Genomic DNA, 16,999 nt, shown 5'->3' with positions numbered 1-16,999 from the left:
GTTTTTTTTTTTTTTTTCTTCCTGTTTGGGGGCTTTTCTACTGTGGAAATAAGTGCAGGCAGGCAGGACCACAGCGTAGAAACAAAACCAAACTAAGCAACATTTACACAAGGATCATCTAGATTTCATACAACAAATGTTTTCTCTTATTTAAAAGCCACAAAACTATCTGGGAGCTCAATCTGCTTCTAACTGATGCAGAGCGAGAGCACTGCTTCGGTCAGGAGGGACACAAATGATAAGTGTTTGTTTTTTTTTGTTGCATAGTTTCTCGTAAGGCACGTCGGCACTTGATAAACACCTAAAGTAAGTCGTCTCTGGTCCTCGAAGAACCGTCTTCTGTAACTCCACATTTCCTCGGACAGATTTGAAAAGGCAGACCAGGTCTCACTCGTGTCATTGGATGTTAACGGGATCAATACCAGCAGCACACATCCAGTCGGTCGGTTTGGTAATAAATGACACAAACATCCTGGCGTTAATCTAGAAATTGTGCATATTCAGACATTCAGTTGTTCATGCTGTAACCCGTCACATGTATCAAATGTCTACACACGGGTTGGGGTTAAGCAAGAAAAAGGCAATGTGAATCAGAATGAAAAGAAACATTTGCATAAAAGAGGCGTCGTGGCAAGTGACTGTTCGGTAACAAGGAAGGACTTGGATGCACAAACCCGAAATGTCCAATCGTCAGTCGCTCGTCTTAGATTTTCTTGACATGATCTTTAGTTTTTTTATTTATTTCTCGACACCATGGCCGAAAGTCCAGCGAGTGTTCAGGTTCTGATAACAGGGTGACGTCACGCTCGGTGTCTCTTTCAGATAGAAGGAAAGTCGAGAGGCGTGTTCTGGGGCTGCGACGCGAGGCTGGCCCCTCTCTAACCCAACTGGTCCTCGTACTGCTTACGGAAGCAGTCTCCAGTGGGGAAGAAGTCCCAGCATCTCTCCTGGTACATCTTCCACACGTACGACTCCTGGAGGGGAACGAAACAAAACCAGATGTGATGATGTCGGTCGGTTCATAGAGTACTACTGTGACGTAAAGGAAGTCATAGTATGTCATACACACTTAATTAAAGAACGTGATATACACTGCCCGTCCAAAATGAAAGTCACCACCTGAGAGCTTCCATTGGAGTTACTGCAGTGATTAATATGTTTCTGCTGGCAACAAGTTCTTTAACCCGAGCCGATGCGGTGAGGAGCTTCTTGTATATAAATCCTGTGGTCGTGGAAAGGATGGGAATCAGCTTCAGAAGGGTCAAAGGGCCTGCATCAAGCAAAGAAAACTAAGGAGTCTAAGGAGGACTAACTGTCCAACGCATTATTAAACCATCATCTTCAGGAAGAAACTCTTGAATGATCGGAGATCACTTAAACGTTTGGTGGACTCATATCGAATCATAAGTAGAACTCACGGCTGTGTTTAATAGTGAAAGTAAGATGCAGTACAATGCAAAGGGAAGTCAAGGGATTGGGACTAAACAGCTGTGTAGCCATAAGAAAACCACTGATCAGGGGGGGGGGGGGGGAAGTGTAATCACTGATCAGGAACATAAAGAATGGACTCCGGAAGCAATAGAAGAAGGTCATGTGGTCTGATGATCAGATCCCTAGAGTGACGGACGCATCAGGGTGAGAAGAGAGGCGGATGACGTGATGCACCCATCATGCCTCGTGCCTCTCATCAATACAAGATCTTGGTGGAAATTTAATGCAACTCTGGACGTAAATAAATGTTGTGCAGAAGCTTATCGAAACGATGCCACGGAGAATGCGTGCCGTACTCAAAGCTAAAGGCTACGTTCTTTGGGACGGGCAGTGCACAGTGTCGAACAGGAAATCTCATGTTGTAAATGTGGTGTAACACGACCAGGGATTTAAAAGTATTTGGATTAAGACCTAAACTGAATGATCCATCAGGCGGCGTCGTACCTCGTGTTCTGCAGAAACACTAACTGTTCACAACATTAAAGCTTTGAGACTTTATTGTCTACAAGCCTGGATGAGTTTTATAAATGTGACATAAGAACAGAGAATGCACATCAAATAAAAAACAACTTAAATCTCAGGTGCACAACAATAACAACTTAATATCAAAAAAGTCAAAGAGAACCCACGCATTGCTTCTTCCTCCTGCGGAGCTCTACTTGTGCAACATTTCAACCCACTTGTTATGTTGCATAAGTAAAAACCTACTGAAGTTTCTGGAACTTTCCTTTGCCGTCTTAAGATTGATCCGACACACGTATCTCACAGAAGGAGAGAGAACTGAAGCTGAAAGTCGTCACGTACCTGACCCGTGTGCTCAGTCTCATCCTTGTTAATCAGGTACATCAGGAAGAACCTACAGGAGGAACACGAGAGCGGTGAACAAGGTCCACATTGTAAATCAGAATTACGTATGGACTGTGGTGTGCTGCTGCACTCACAGGTAGTTAGCGAGGTTGTGTTCTTGTAAGGTGTGGGTCTCGAACCCGTGAGGCGTCCGGTCAAAGTAGTCATTCCCAATGCCACAGATGAAGCATTTAGTCTGAGAGAGGAAGAGGAGGAGATGGTCAACTTATACGTACTGCTCTTATTCTCTGCTGTGTTCAGGGCGAGTTCACACCTGTAGTTTGTTTATTAGTGACTGGAAGCAAATTCTTCTTCTTGTGTTTATCCGTCGTAATAACTGATTGTGAGCATTATTTACTATAATAAAATGAGTGACGAGCTTGCTAATACAATCATATTTTATATTTTATATAGATATTGCAATAATCTTGTGAATAATAAACATGGTGGAGGAAAACACTGACACTGAAAGGTGCTTTCATACTATGTCTGTCACATCTACGCAGCCGTCTGCATGTGACTAACTGAGGAGAACGTTGTGGCAGCTCCAGAGTCTCACCTCCATGTCCTCCTTCACCTGCTCCTGCTGGTCTCTCAGCTCGCCAAAGGCATCAATGATCAAACCTGAAGGACGGGAGAACAGATGATCAGAGCACTGAGGTATCTTTAAGTGCGGGTGCAGAACGCGGACACATGACAACGTAAAGGCCGTGTACCCTGAATGATGGCCAGCAGGATGACGATGACAAAGAAGAAGAAGGTGATGTCGAACAGGATGCGGTAGAGCTCATAGGAGTCTCCAGCTGGGTCCTCCAACTCGTCTCCGATACCACCTCCAGCTCTCACGCCCACGTACATGTGGAACAAATAGCACTGCCAAGAGAAAAACAGCAAAGTCATTTAGAGCTTCACTTTGTAGGATGAAATCATGAAGACAATTAAAGGCAGTTGTATCTTCTGTGGGAGACACGGACGGAAAACTGCAATTTCCTCCTTCATTCAGAAAAGAATCCGAGCACGATGTGGCCGAGGATCCAGTGGCGTCATCTTGGATGAATATAGAGGAAATCTACATATTTGACACATCGTTCAAGGTTGCACAAAGCACAGATGGACTTTATTCTGCAGCAACACAGAATGGATAGCTTACTGTAAATGTAACTCCCAAAGTAAAACTTTTATTCATCCGTTTAAAAACTAAATAAAAGGTTAAAGAAAATGACGCCTGAGAATCTGCCGGCGTCTCTTGAGAGGCAGATTTACTGAACCAGTTATGCAGCAAATAGTTTGTGAAGTTTTTCATTTGTGAAAGTTAAAGAAGAAAATGTACCCTTTACAAAGTTCACTAATGAAAAATATTTTCTACCCGGTCCAGCAGAAAAATGTTCAAGTCTAACGTTGAAAACAAAAGTCTCCGGAATCTTTTTCAACTCCAAACGTCGGCCCTTTGATGTGCATCGCAGGCGTACCGTCATCATGTCGTCACACTTCATGTCGGGCTCGTCCTCATCCTCGCTCTTGTTGTAGAACTTCCTGAAGAAGTTGAAGGCCACGACGGTGTAGAGATAGACGACCACGGCCAGCAGACCCACAGTCAGCACGAGCTGGAAGAGAAACATCATTTAAATACCGAACTCACAAGCGTTGAGACGTTTCACTGGAGTAATCTCTGTAGCAGAGAACCGAACCGACATGTCAGAGTCAGGGACGACTTCTTGAACACGGACAGTGGAGAAACAAAAAGAGGCCTCGACAGCTGAATCGCAGATTTAAGGAGCGCTTTCATCAAGAGACCTTCAGCAACACAATGAATCACACATGCGTTCACTGTCAGGAAGAAAATGGAAAGATACAAAACTGGCAAAAGCTAAATGTTTCAACACTTAACTTTTAGAAATGTCCTCCATTTATTCACTCCTTCATCCTCATCCATTCCATCATGATGTGAGCTTTGCTTTGAACCACTTATTTCATCCATGTAAAACTGTTCAGACTTCCTGTTTGCTGTTTGACACACTTTCAATCTCAGTCTTTAATTTGTCTGATAAACTAGGAAAGAAGAAGCAAGTGAGTCACACTGCGCTTCACTATTAAACATATATCTTTAACATAAAATACGTTCTCACAACAAACCTATTTGTTAAAAGTGTGAATGACCTCAACCGCCGTCAGACGAAATGAATTACTTAATAATTAATTTATATTTCATTCCGTTAATTATGTTCCCATGATGTTCGTTTCCTGCGAGCTGGAGGAGAATATTCAGAAACAAAACCATTTCTTCTTCAAAGCCCCGTCAGTTTTTTCCAGAAGATAATGCTTTGATTTGATTACCGGTAAGTTAAATATGAATCACGATGCCAGCAGGATGTAGATGCAGGAACAAGTATCTCACTGTGCGATAAGAGTCTAAAATAAAAGCTTTATCCAGATGGCAGCAGAATACTTTATATTCTAAACTTGTATCAAAGTTTCTTAACTTTAAGGCGTTCTAGTTGCGAGTAGAAGCTCAGAGCAGCTTTTCCTCACAGCTTCCTGTTGATGTTCGCTGTGCTCTGGCTCCCTCTGCTGGCTGAACGACGTACCTGCTTGCCGTTGTGAGTGACAGAAGACAGGATGGTGCGGAGGGTCTTGAGGGTCATGGCGATGTCCAGCATATGGGCAGCAAAGAAGAAGTTGTTGAAGTGTCCGAAAATGGACATGACGGAGTACCAGATCAGATACAGGAAGTACTGCAGGAAAGGAAACGCAGATTATTAGTGACAGAGTGAGGTTCTAATAACAAAGCAAAATAAAACCGTGGCTGAGCATGTACCCTTAACTCCACGCTGGTGTCTTAATATTATAACACCTTGCATTTTGCTACACTTAGTGTGTGTGCTCATTTAGAAAAACACATTACAGGATAACATTAACAACCAGAAACATATTTCCCCGCAGCGCTGTGAATACAAAGCGCACACGTTTGGTCAGAAACTCACATTGTCAGTCAGAACTACGCCCATTTTCCAGATGTGGTACTTTGTATCAATGGAGCTCAGCCTGCCGAAGAGAAAACAAGAAGTAGAATCACAGTAGTGGTGTTCGTGACATGTGAGCATCAACAACAACAATATATCTAACCCTATAAACACATTATAAATCACAAGTGAGCATCTCTCACCAGGAGAGCAGAGAAGCTTCCTTCTCTACCGTCTCCACTGTGGGGTCAAAGTCCAGAGCGCTCTTATCCAGGCCTAAGAGCTCAGCGATGCGTTCGGCTCCGTACATGTCACCGTATTTGTTGATCACCTACACATACAGGTGGAGGACAGCTGGGTCACTTAGTCTTAGATGTGCTAGATAACACACCAATACTCACAAAACATGTTAACTACTGGAACTGCATTAGGGGAGCAGCGTCCATATAGTGTCTTTTGTTGGTGCTTTTGTCCTTTAGTGATGCACAGCTTTGAGAGCATGACTCCACACTCACCTTGCGCTTGATGAACTTGTCCCAGTAGTTGCTCGGGAAAGATCTGTAATAGAAAGCAGAAGTGAGACTCAGCTGTGATCAAAATGTATGTTAGAGAAGCTTTAGTAGAACTCCCTCACAAAGTCTGATATATACTGTAATACTATAAAGAAGAGAGAAACGGTATCTGGTTCTAATGATCGTGATAGCACCAGTGTTTGCAGTCACTTCAAGCTTTACTATAATGATTATGAAATAAAAAAACTGCAATATGAGACGAGGGAAAGCTTTAAATCCTTACAAATTATTTACTTGATGAATTACTTTAAACTAATTCATTAATTCTCCCTCAGGCTGATCGACAGGGTGCGACTCAGATAGTAACTTGCATACAAACATGGATTTGTATGACACTATTAGATATGAGAAGAAGCAGGACGAGGTGTTCAGCTCGCACGAGGCCGGGGACTCACGGCGTGTTGATGACGAGTCGATCCCACTGGCCCTTGATGTCTTCGTCAGACGGCTGTTCGGTGATGTACAGACCGTCGAATTCAAGCTTCCTGGCAATCTCCTTCTCCCTCTTGAACACCACCAAAGGCACCTAGAGGCAAAAACATTAAGTAAATCATTTAAACAGTAAGTGCACCTCACACGATGGGATCCTGTGCTAAGTTGAGAACAGTTGAAGCCGTGACGGCGTCGTGAATGGACCGACCTTCAGGCAGTAGTAGCCGAAAAGACAGACGAGTGAGATGACCGTGTGGGATACAGCCAGGAAGCGCAGCGTTGGCAACATGTAGCCGGTGCTCTCCTGCAGGACAAACTCGTCCATGTCGAAGAATGTGTCCGCACCGTCGTTATCCTCGTCGCCATCCCAGGTGTCTTCCTCGTCTACTTCTTCATCTTCAGATTCACCCGTGACCTAAAGAGCAGAGAGTGTCGACCACACAGACGACGAGTAATCTACTGCGGCGCATCAGGTGATACTCTCTGAGATTCTAAAGTCACACATTCTAGAGATTCATCTCTTTATCTCTATACTTTACTTGTATTTGATTGTGGTTCCTGTTTTACTCCTTGTCCTTCATCACATTGAAATGTCTCTCAGCTTTAACTAATCACAATCATTTAAATTGGCAACTAAATGTGGAGACTTGACTGGAGGTACCTTGTAGAACAGGAGAATGAAGTTGATGGCAAAGCACACAAACAGAGCGAGGAACCGCAGGTTGTAGAAGTTACGAGCCAGGAAGTTCTGTAGGGGGGGGAAGTTAGATTAACTTAGATAAACTCCTGACAGCTTTAGAATCTTCTATCCAAGGAATGAAAGTGCCGGAAAAAGACATTATGAGACGATTTAAACGAAGTAGTGCGAGGGCTCACCAGCATCTTCGTCAGAAAGATGTCCAGAACAGCAAAGATGCTCAACATGAAGGACGACGCCGCCTCCTTCGACGGACTCGCTCTGGCCTTGGGCTTCTCCTCCGCCACCGGCTCCTTGGCCTCCTCCTCCTTCTTCGGCTTGTCCTCCTTCTCCTGGTTCTCTGAGCTGCATTCAAAACAGTTTGTTTTTATTTTGTCTGATGATGAATCATTTCCCTCTCACTTCATTTTACTCACTCTGCTTTCTCCGGTTCGTTCTCGGGGGTTTCGACAGGCTTGGCGGCAGCTTTCTGCAGCAGGAGTATAAAACATCTCCATGAGCTCAGAGACGTGATAATGAGAAGCATCCTCATCACACAGCTGGAGTTATTGAATCGTGAGTACAAACCTTCTTCTGATCAGTGGTGGAGATCTCCGCAGTCAGCTCAGAAATATCCCCCAGGCCCGGCTCCACGTGCTTTCCTCCTTCCTTCTTGGGATTCGACAGCATCTCAAACATGGAGTCCACCTCCGTTATGTCCCCTGCTGGTGCCATGGCTGTATCCGAGCTCCGCGACGACTCTATGGCCTCCACTTTCTCTCCTTCGATCACATCTCCGTGGATACCGAACTGGGTTGGGTCGGGCATGTTTCCAAGGATGTCCGTCACCTTTATGTTCTTGGCTCCCTCAACCAGGCCACCGCCAAACATGGAGGACCAGATGACGTGGAAGAACCCGAAGATGAGGCCGTAGATTCCCTTGAAGAAGCCGGTGAAGAGCATCCAGAAGAAGGAGAAGAAGCCGGCGACGATCTCCTTGATGCTCAGCTTCTTGATTTTCTTGAACTGCTTGGAGACGTTTTTAACAGAAAAGGTTTGGAAGACATTCCCGATCTTCTTCTTGACTGAGCGGCATGCGGTCGTGAAGGCAGAGGCAGACTCCAGGGCGTCCTCTTCCTCTGCAGACAGCTCGTCCAGGATGCCGTGTCCGTCTTCCTCTTCCTCCTCCTCGGGTTGTTCCACCACATCTGGCTCGGAGATCTGCGAGGCCAGCTGCATCTCAAAAATGGTGTCCTCACAGAAATTCACAAACATCTCCATCTTCTCGCTCTCCTTGCCCTCGTTGACCACGTCAAAGATGAACTGACGCTTGGACTCTTTGACCTGCGGCTTCTCCCACTGCTCGCGGCTCGACTCGCTGATCTCAAAGTACACCCTCTCGATCCTCTTCGCGCTGCCCATGATTTCAATACGACCCAGATAAGGCTCGAAGTAGCTAAGTACGCTCTCTGCTAGGTCTAAGAAGGTGGAGAGTCTGGAGTCGTGTGGCATGTGTTCGGACAGGTTGGTCAGCAGCACCGCCACGTTGAAGCCGATATCTTTGGCCGGCTCGTGGAACCGCTCCACAAACTCCTTGTAATTGAACATGTCGTTCTCGTCGGCGTCTGCACACGAGAGCAGGAATTCGATTTCAGACTGGCTGTACTGCATCTGGTTCTCCATTGACCTCTGGAACTCCTTCTTTGAAATGATGCCTTTGAACTCGGGGTCGTTCGCTTTGAAGGTGTCCGAGGACGTCAGGTCCTTCAGTTTAAGGAACATGTCGAAGAACTTGAGGATCATCTCCACGTTGTTCGAAGACTCCACCAGGGTGTCGACCATCTGCTTTCCAATCGTTCCGTTCACCACGTTACCTAACGTACACAAACGCAGTGATTGTGAACTACACGACTAAAAACAAACACTGCAGATGTTGTAGAACTGTGTGAACATGTTACAGATGTTTTCACAAGTGTTCTGTCATTTCTTTGTCAGACATTACCAGCTTCAGGCTCTTACCCTCGAGCAGAGACAGCAACATGACAATCATGTCCTTCTGTAAATCCATCAGCTCCTTCAACAGCTCGATCTGACTGGAGTCCTACAAGGAGGTTACAGTCTTTTTGTTAAAGCTTTGCTCTGGAGGACATTTCCCAAAAGCAATAACACAACATAGTTGTTTAGATTCAAGATGTTCACCCATCAGCAATGCATTAATAATGTTCTATGCTTGAACACAGCTGTTCCCAACCTGCGGCTCAGGACACGTCAGGGGGTTCCAAGATACGTTTGAGGGGTCATGAGTAGACTTTGCCTTAATTAAAGGTGTTCACGTGCCAAAAACAGCTGCTTTAAGAAACAATCATGTGTAATGTATAATATGTTAATTATGGTTGTCAAATAATAAATATAAATAAAAGGATAAAGATTTCCTATTTGAAGTCATTGTGGGTTATTTATTAAATGTACTGTAGGAAATAAGATTTGCTTGTTTTAGTTGTATCCCCGCAAGCTGAACTTTGTGATTGTGAGTCAGAAGAGTTTGTTGTACCTGAGAAAGCTTCATTTGCATGTTGGCAAACACATGCAAGAAGCCCACAACTGCATCCCACAGTCTGCTGTGAGCTAAACTCTGCTGGTTCCCAATACACGGGCCCTGAAGGAGACAAAACACACACATCATGAAATATTTGACGAAAGTCATTTCAGTCTTTACATTGTGGATTAAACAGCGTTGGCTGAGGGATCGGCTTCTCACCTGAATATACTCAGTCAGCGAGTTGAAGATCTGCTTGGCAACAGATAACGCTTTGGAGAAGTTGACTTTACCATTCTCGTCAATGACATCTTTGCCGGAGTAGTACCAGTAGAAGTCGCTGATGGACTCCTAGAGAGCAGCATCACATTGGTAGACAATGAAAACGGTGGCGCAAAGTAACAGTGTGTGAACATTTCTTTATACTTGTGTTTTACACACCTGAAGACGGAGCAGGTAGTCCACAGTGCTGATAATGATGTTGACTGTGGTCGTGTTTCCCGTTTGGGTTCTCAGGAAGTTCTGGAAATCTGACAGAAAGAAATAGTTTCTCATCCCCGTCCGTCGCTCCTCTTATGTATTATCTTGCGGTGCAGTGCAGAAACGTATACAAACAAAACAATGCTCCAGTTTTCGATGACGATACACGACTTTAAAAACACACGTGTAAGTGCGACCTCACCTCCGTTGTGCCCCTCACAGAGAAGTTGCAAAAACCGGAAGAGATCTTTAGTAAACTCGTCATTCTGTAGCACCTTCGAACCTTAGAAGAGAAAACATCTTGGTGACTACAACTTTGACCGTACGCAAATGAATTTAGGTATTTATTTATGAGAAGGTCTAATACAGTAATGTGTGAATCCCCCCTGAGAAGCAATTAATATATGAGGCAAGCAGGACAGGTTTCATGTGGAAACATGTTTGAAGTTCAGGGTCTTTAGATATCAGGTTCAAAACTGAATCCAAAGTTGTTTGGGTAAAACAAATAAAAAAGCTCTTATTTAAAACAACAACGAAAACACTTGGACATTTCCAGAAGCTGGAGGAAGCCTGACAACTTTCACATGTAGGCAGCGGATTGAGCCCTGATGGAGAACTAAGCAGCGGACAGACGTGGTTACAGAATTCACTTTAAAAATCAAACCAGGTAATCCAGTCAACAGAGCTAAACAAATAAGGCACAAATACATTTCTGTGAGCAGATAACACCATGTGAAAGTTAGACATCTGTGTGGAAACCAGCTTTGAGAAATGGGCCCAAAATCCAAAGCAAGGCAAAGCTTTGCTTAGGCTGCGGAAGAGTCCACAGACCTTCAGTCAAACCCTCGAGAGGTGGCACTGATAGCCTTAGAACAACAGATCTGAGCATCAGTAATAGGATTTGCATTAGTAAATGTTAACATGAAGGGAATGGGAACACATAACAAACACAAAGGACAGGCAATGGACTCTTTGAAGATCCACGTTCTGTGTACACTCTGCATGCACACTTTGTCCCTACAGACGTCTGGGGGGAGGCAGAAGCTGGGCACCAGGAGAAGCAGGAGTATGGACCACAGATATGGAGGAGACATTCAGGGTGGAAGCATAGCCATATCAGGAGGATCTAAATTTGCTATTTACCCCGCTGATTGTTGACTGCCGTCGATGTTTTTTTTTGGGTTTTTTAATGACAGGAAGGAGACAAACAATACACCAAGACATAAGCAAAAAGAGAGGACATCCCAGTTACAATACAAAGAATTATGAATATATCGGCTAACGAGTGAAAAACAAAGTCATGCAGTTAAAAAGAATAGTTTTAGACAAGGGGAGGAGGAGGGGGAGGAGGAGGAGGAGGAGGAGGAGGAGGAGGAGGGGGAGGGGGAGGAGGGGGAGGAGAAATCATAGGACTGGGTCGAGTACCAAATAGGAAATTCAGTCATGGTGACAAGTCCATAAGAGTTACAGAGACACGAGTAGTAACGGTGGATTGTTAAACACAGAAATGTTTAGCGGAGGACTGAATGGTGAACAGACGGGACATAGTTTGTGAAGTGAAGTGAAGAGTGTTTGTTTTAATACTGAACCGTGTCCTCTAAGACAAGTTGTCAACTGTGAACAGTCCACCGCTCCGAAATACACGACAGGATACATTCCCACCTCAACGTCATCATGAAGGCAACTAGCATTTATTAACATCTTGAAGGTTGTGCAGTTGGTTCAGCATTAGTTTAGTGAAGGGGAAGTATAGGGACTTTTGTTTTGTAATCAAGAGCAAGAACAGCTGCTTTAACTGTGAGGATCGACTGAACTTCAAGAGAAACTTATCAAAAACATGAAGCTCAGAAGAAAACAGGAAGTATCAAAACGTTGAATAAGACTTCCTTAACTTACTTGAACCTTCTTCTGTCACCATGCCAAGACCTTCTGCTTTGTTCTGCCTCTCAAATGCGTTCAAGTCCAAGACACTAGGGGGGAAATAAATCAAGAGTAAACCAAAGAAGCACTTTGATGTCGGCACAGAAGTTCATTTTTGTGTTATAGAGAACATAAGATATTATACAGAACCTGCAAGACTGCATCAGTCCTGAGAGGCTCTTGAAAAAGCCGGCATCTCTTTTCTCTTTCAGGTAATCGAGCATTTTCTGGGACAAGAGATGAAACGCATTAAACAACTTACTGTCAAAAACAAGCGCCAGTCCAGGGTCGTCTCTGAATATGTTGTATTTACAGTATGTTGATGTTGGGATGGACTGAAGCATAACAACGATACAGTAAAGTAAGGTGAAGGTGAATGGAGGATCTTTATAGCCGACCTGCTGAACTTGCACATTGCCTCCATTTAAAATGGAGATTCCCAGTTTGAGGGTGCAGGTCACCATGGGGCCCAGACGACCTGATGAAGGAATAACGTAAGATAAAGGCTGCAAGTCGACAACATGGAGGACAGAAGCAGGTCTGACTGATGCTACAGATGATCCCTGCAGCAGATCAGAGTTTAGGGCAGTAAAACAAATATGGACGTTTCTTTTGCAGTAAAATGATCTCATAAGTATTCATTGTTTCCCCCAGGAGTGTTTTCACATCAACACTAAAAACAAAACATGCGTTTGGACTTCATATGGAGCTAAAACTCCAAAGTGAAGCCCAGAACGCTTAACCTTGGCGTGGCAGTCGTTTAAGGCAGGACGATCCAACATCCTTTCAGCAGGAGGGAATTCTGATACATTAAAATGCACTCAAATTAAATAATCACTTACAAAGCATAGATAAGAAGTAAGTATTTAAATAAATAGAATGTTTGTGCATTGAACAGTCAAAGGCTACTGTTGGCTATCAGCTTGAAAAACAGCAAAAATGCAACAGGATCATCTTCCTCATCGTTACCTTTACTGGCGCTGATCATCTGCAGCACCATCTCTGCGGCTCCACGCGCGTGCAGCCTCGCCTGCTGATACAGGATCTTCTGCTTCTCCATCTCTTTTTCCTGAGGAGCAACACACAGAGCAGTAACCATCCGCCCTTTACGTACCCGTGTGCAGGTTATATGGAATACATCGGTGACCGGTAAGAGAACAGGAATTGGCAAAAGAGCGCACCTCAAAAGTCTTTTCTTTCCCTTCTTCCTCTTCTTCCTCCTCCTCGTCCTCTGCACAGCTCTGAAGACAAAGGTCAACATTCAGAGTTCATTCTTCGTGTTATCGACATGAAGTCTTAGCAGCATTATGTTTTACATCAAAAGAACTTAAAGACCTTTGCCATCATGTCCGCGTACGCAATATACAACGGATCCTCTTCCAAGTAACTGAAAAGAAAAGAAGTCACAATGGATCAAGTCGAACAAATATTCAACACATTTTGTATTTCTTTATTTCTTACTACATTCAACAAGAGAAGAGCTGCAACTTATACACTTCTATATTTCATTGTCCATTATTTTCTCAATTAATCAATTTAGTTGTTTGATCTAAAAAATGGTTAATAATTTAAAATAAACAACAAATAAATCTGAAATGTTCTTTACTTATAATCTTTACTCTCTCACCTTCTCTCCGTCAGGGCGTTGTGGCTGAAGTGGAGGATGAGTTGGTGGAGCGGGTCCGGCTGGATCTCAGCCACCTCCTCTTCCTCCTCCTCCACAATCTTCATGGGGGTTTTCTGCAGGAGTCCACATGTGTGAATTGTTAGCTTTGCTCATCTGATCATTAATCATCCCATCATGAAATGCCTTTTTTTAAATGTTTAAAATCTTTACAAACTCACTGACGATTGTGCCCGTTCACACATTTGTCAAATACACTGAAATGAGTCGGTAACATTCAACGAGCACCGGCATGCAGATGAGTTTTTGTCATGTCCTGGTGATCCGTGGGAAGGACAGGGCGAGGAAGTTAAGAGTGGATGATGAACAGAGCTGGAAACCCGTTTTCAAACACATGCATGTTACAGCAAACAGATGCAAGCAGTAAGCAATTTGGTGATATGACTTTGAAGATGGAGAATGACCCTGAAGGTGTAGGAGCCTGACAAAGAGGGACTATCACCACCACACAAACACAGAGTCCAAACTAATCTGACAGATTTGTAGAATAAAACTGACCCTGAAAACTAATCTTCCCCAAGAAGCAACTGTATCTAAGGCTGTACTTTAATCTTATTCAATGGCACAGTTTTAGTGTCTTGATGGATTTGCTGGATCTAATATGGAATGTGATCTTCACATCACTACGCGAGCATGCCACTGATGTCACGGCCACAGTACGTACTGTAACGCCACCTTCACACGCACACTACAGACTTACAGAGTACAGCGAAAAGACAACTGATGGGTTGGATCCAGATCTGACAGCCAAACAGCTAGTGACTCCTAGTGAAAGGCCCTCCTTACCACTGCTGTCAGAAAGGCAAAGCCTGCTTTTCTAGAGCTGTGAGCGCCGGAGCTGGCCCTGTGTCTCCTGAGTTGGTCATGCAGCCTCTGACCCCTGACGGATCTCAGTTTGGAGGGTTTTGCGCGCCTAGAGCGGGGGCCGCCCCTGGGTGCTTTGGGCGAGGTCCCCACCCGGGCGCGCTCCCAAGGCTCGACGGGCGCGGAGCTAAAGAAGCATTCGGCAGACAGGACTGGCAGAGGGGTGCCAACGCAGGGCACGCGGGGCAAGGGCAAGGCGAGCCCAGTACTTACTGCCAGATCCTGAACTAGCTTCTCCTCAAAGGAGTACTCCTCTGCCTCTATCCAAAGTCTCTGATAGGCCGGGATGAAGAAGTTGATAGCGCGATGCCTGGGGAGGGGGGAGGTATGGAGGGGAGTGGGGAGGGAGGTACAGTGGCATTAGGGTGGGTTCTGGTGAGTTTTTGGAGGAGACAGGAAGGAGAGATGTAGGGGGAGGAAGGGGTTACAGGAAGTGCATTTCAGGCAGGGTGGTGATTGGTCAATGTGGGACCCACTGGCTCTTCTGACTGGTCACGTTTGGTCTCTAAAATAACTGCAGTTCCTTCCACCAGGTTGTAGAATTCATTAGGAGCATGCACACTTTAGGGGAGGTATGCAGTTTTCCAACAAATCGGTGCATCAACAACTTGTTTTCTTGCAGCTGTTAGATTTACATCACGTAACGAAAGACGCACAGATGTGTTGTAAAACTGCACAACCTTTGGCAAAATGTCAAATGAAAAACAGGAAGTAAAATAACATGAAACAACTTTTCTACTGCATGTCACTGTAACTAAGAATACTTTTGTAAACCAGGAAGCCAACTAATGGAAGTCAAAATTGTATTCAATAGATTTCTGTCTTTCTTCTTCTCTCCTTTCTTCATTCCTTCCTTCAGGGTTCACCTGAAATGAGACGAAGGCCTGCAGCTCGCAGTGTGTTTCCACTTTCCAAATACGTTTGTTTCTGTCAATTCTTGGGCTCATTCTAGCTGACCAATCAGAATCAACAGTGCAGAAACAATTGGTTGCTAGGCAGAGATCAGTCCACAGCCTGGTGGATGAAGGGGGGGTTGAACAGATGAAGCATTCGCCCTGTAGTTTCACTTTACCGTCAGCAAGGAGAACAGGCGGTCAAAGCTGGAGGCTTTGAACGCCCTTTCCAGCCAAACCTCCCGATAGCCATTCAGGAAGTAATTATTATTTTTGTATCTGAGGGAGGATGAGGTTGTATTATGCAAGAAAACAACACAGAGGAGAGAATGTCATTAGGGAGGGGATGAAGGGTTTACATGAGCACACAAGAAAAAGAAAAATACCCAAACGACTACATGGTGATTGCTTGTTATGTACGGTTATATTGAGACAAAACAAGGTTTTAATTTGGTTTTCTTAAATACTTCATGTCAATAAGTAATTATTGACGTGGTAAATAAGTTCCACAAGTGCTCACAGGTGTGAAAGAGACTCACCTGGGTAGATTGTAGAGTGGAGCCATGCGGAAACAAGCCACCACAGCACGCTTACGTTGTTTAGACAGCAGCTTCTGCCGAACACACTTCTTATTTCTCAGAGGCTGCTCCACCTGAGGGACAAACACATGACGACAGTGAAATGCAAAGTGGGGGAAGATTGTTGTCATTCATCTTCATTCATTTAAGTGATTTAAATTGCTTGTTTTGTCCGACCAAATCAATATTACATTTAAAATGGTATAAAACACAGAAATACAGCAAATTCAAAAGGTATGATATTGTTTATCTTCTTATTTCCTCTAGTAATAGTATTTATTATTAATATATTTATTATTATTAATATATTTATTATTATTATTATTATTATTAATATATAATATATATTATTTTAACTTAGTTTAAATATTAGTTAGATATTTGTATTTTTGTTATTATTATTTATTTTTAACTCTTTAAGTATTTTTTACTTATAAAATATTTATTATCACTATTACCATCTCTGTATCTCTCCATGTATAGAAGTATCTACCTGTACAATGAAGAATTCCATGAACACATCTATGAAAAGAAACTGAATTGATCAAATTGACCACTTGAAGGTACTAATCTGTCACATATCATATGAGTGTGCCCTCGCTCATTATGTACGACGTGGGTAGATGCATCTGATCTACCTTCACGTCTGAAGGGTAATACAGTATCTTTCCTGTGATGTATTGAACTGTGTTTCTACCTGCTCCAGGTAGAAGACTGCAGCTGAGATGCTCTGCACTCGGTCCACTGTGTGTTCCGAGTTTGCAGGTTCCTCGCTCTTCATCACTACGTCCTTGTACAGGTTCAGCTGCCACTGGACCGCTGGGTCGTCAGACTACGGCACAATAACAGTCAAATCAGCAAACAAACCGCAGCATTGTACCGATATTACCTAAACCGCTGTTGCTGATAGAATTATAGCGGTTCAAAACATCGTCTCACCTTGTCCTGGAGGTGGAAATTCTGACGCAAATGCTCCTTCACCTCGTCATCTGTGTCTTTCTATAACAACATTATAAGTATTTAGTTAGTTAGGATTTAGGTGCAAACCTTTGCACCAGGTCCTGTTC

The 16,999-nt window shown here is 43.9% G+C and overlaps 1 protein-coding gene across 4 annotated transcripts in view; it reads right to left on the bottom strand.

The window, feature by feature from the left end:
• ryr3 (ryanodine receptor 3) overlaps positions 1–16,999 on the bottom strand; it is a 109,788-nt gene that overhangs the window by 4,153 nt on the left and 88,636 nt on the right. For 2 of the 4 annotated variants that reach the window (XM_029425968.1, XM_029425965.1), the window contains 33 exons: positions 16,872–16,931; positions 16,630–16,764; positions 15,894–16,006; positions 14,675–14,771; positions 13,541–13,653; positions 13,249–13,300; positions 13,095–13,154; positions 12,883–12,982; positions 12,312–12,391; positions 12,064–12,140; positions 11,890–11,963; positions 11,137–11,151; positions 10,196–10,276; positions 9,955–10,043; positions 9,736–9,864; positions 9,529–9,633; positions 8,997–9,078; positions 7,566–8,851; positions 7,415–7,467; positions 7,178–7,343; positions 6,963–7,049; positions 6,510–6,716; positions 6,265–6,395; positions 5,813–5,855; positions 5,501–5,628; positions 5,319–5,379; positions 4,923–5,069; positions 3,807–3,941; positions 3,054–3,210; positions 2,897–2,961; positions 2,433–2,533; positions 2,296–2,347; positions 2–974 (listed from right to left, as the gene is read on the bottom strand). In XM_029425968.1, the coding sequence (XP_029281828.1) occupies positions 879–974; positions 2,296–2,347; positions 2,433–2,533; positions 2,897–2,961; positions 3,054–3,210; positions 3,807–3,941; positions 4,923–5,069; positions 5,319–5,379; positions 5,501–5,628; positions 5,813–5,855; positions 6,265–6,395; positions 6,510–6,716; positions 6,963–7,049; positions 7,178–7,343; positions 7,415–7,467; positions 7,566–8,851; positions 8,997–9,078; positions 9,529–9,633; positions 9,736–9,864; positions 9,955–10,043; positions 10,196–10,276; positions 11,137–11,151; positions 11,890–11,963; positions 12,064–12,140; positions 12,312–12,391; positions 12,883–12,982; positions 13,095–13,154; positions 13,249–13,300; positions 13,541–13,653; positions 14,675–14,771; positions 15,894–16,006; positions 16,630–16,764; positions 16,872–16,931 (4,377 nt within the window). In that variant the 3' untranslated portion in view covers positions 2–878. Of the gene's footprint in view, position 1; positions 975–2,295; positions 2,348–2,432; positions 2,534–2,896; positions 2,962–3,053; positions 3,211–3,806; positions 3,942–4,922; positions 5,070–5,318; positions 5,380–5,500; positions 5,629–5,812; positions 5,856–6,264; positions 6,396–6,509; positions 6,717–6,962; positions 7,050–7,177; positions 7,344–7,414; positions 7,468–7,565; positions 8,852–8,996; positions 9,079–9,528; positions 9,634–9,735; positions 9,865–9,954; positions 10,044–10,195; positions 10,277–11,136; positions 11,152–11,889; positions 11,964–12,063; positions 12,141–12,311; positions 12,392–12,882; positions 12,983–13,094; positions 13,155–13,248; positions 13,301–13,540; positions 13,654–14,674; positions 14,772–15,893; positions 16,007–16,629; positions 16,765–16,871; positions 16,932–16,999 lie in introns of those variants that run through there. The other 2 variants (XM_029425967.1, XM_029425966.1) reach the window with 2 other exon arrangements.

The sequence above is a fragment of the Cottoperca gobio genome, chromosome 24 (assembly GCF_900634415.1).
Source record: "Cottoperca gobio chromosome 24, fCotGob3.1, whole genome shotgun sequence".
In the NCBI taxonomy this organism is placed as follows: domain Eukaryota; kingdom Metazoa; phylum Chordata; class Actinopteri; order Perciformes; family Bovichtidae; genus Cottoperca; species Cottoperca gobio.
This window is presented reverse-complemented; position numbering and strand designations above follow the sequence as displayed.